Source organism: Pygoscelis adeliae, unplaced genomic scaffold (assembly GCF_000699105.1).
Source record: "Pygoscelis adeliae isolate BGI_AS28 unplaced genomic scaffold, ASM69910v1 Scaffold650, whole genome shotgun sequence".
Classification (NCBI taxonomy): domain Eukaryota; kingdom Metazoa; phylum Chordata; class Aves; order Sphenisciformes; family Spheniscidae; genus Pygoscelis; species Pygoscelis adeliae.
This window is the reverse complement of record NW_008823878.1, coordinates 1-591: the sequence shown is the minus strand read 5'-3', so window position 1 is coordinate 591 and position 591 is coordinate 1. Positions and strand designations below refer to the sequence as shown.

At 67.7% G+C, this 591-nt stretch overlaps 1 protein-coding gene across 1 annotated transcript in view; it reads right to left on the bottom strand.

The window, feature by feature from the left end:
- The window catches only part of LOC103925797 (ribosome biogenesis protein bop1-like), a gene marked incomplete at its 5' end in the record, with an annotated part of 3,758 nt that extends 3,482 nt beyond the window's left edge, over positions 1-276 (bottom strand). Inside the window, one exon of the mRNA XM_009334572.1 lies at positions 207-276. Coding sequence (XP_009332847.1) covers positions 207-276 — 70 coding nt within the window. The remainder of the gene's footprint in view (positions 1-206) is intronic.
- Positions 277-591: the final 315 nt, after the last annotated feature.

Genomic DNA, 591 nt, shown 5'->3' with positions numbered 1-591 from the left:
CACGCACCGGTGGACGGGGCTGGCAGGCTCCCTGGCGCCCAACCGCTCATGGAAACCCCAGCTCTCAAACGTGCACAGGGTGGCAGCCCGGCTGCCCCGAGCCCCACGCTGGCACTGGGTGACACTGGGACCAGCTCCAGCACCGGCGCCAGGCCAGCAGTGCCCGGCACGTCCGGGATGCCCCGGTCTGGGGAGCGAATCCTTACCTGACACCAGCCACTGCCCGCTGGGAGAGATGCTGAGGCAACGCACCAGGCTGGTGTGCCCACGGTAGACCTGGGGAGGGAGACGGGAGGCAGGTGAGGTCCCCAGTGCAGCCCAGCAGCTCCTCTGTGGGGACGTCCCCGCACTGCCCCGGGTTCCTCAAGCAGGGAGAGGGGGCCTAGGGTCATTTGCGTCTAGAGGAAAGCAGAGGTCTGCGTGCTGCCAGCCACCATGCATGAGCAGACCTGGGACCCCTGCTCTTTTCCCGGGGCAGGTTCCCTGCTCTGCCCATCCATAATGGCACTGATCCCAGTCCTGCCTCACCCACTGCAGGCAGGACCCCACTGCCACCTGGCTCTGCCCAGCATGGGCTGGAGGGCAGGTCCT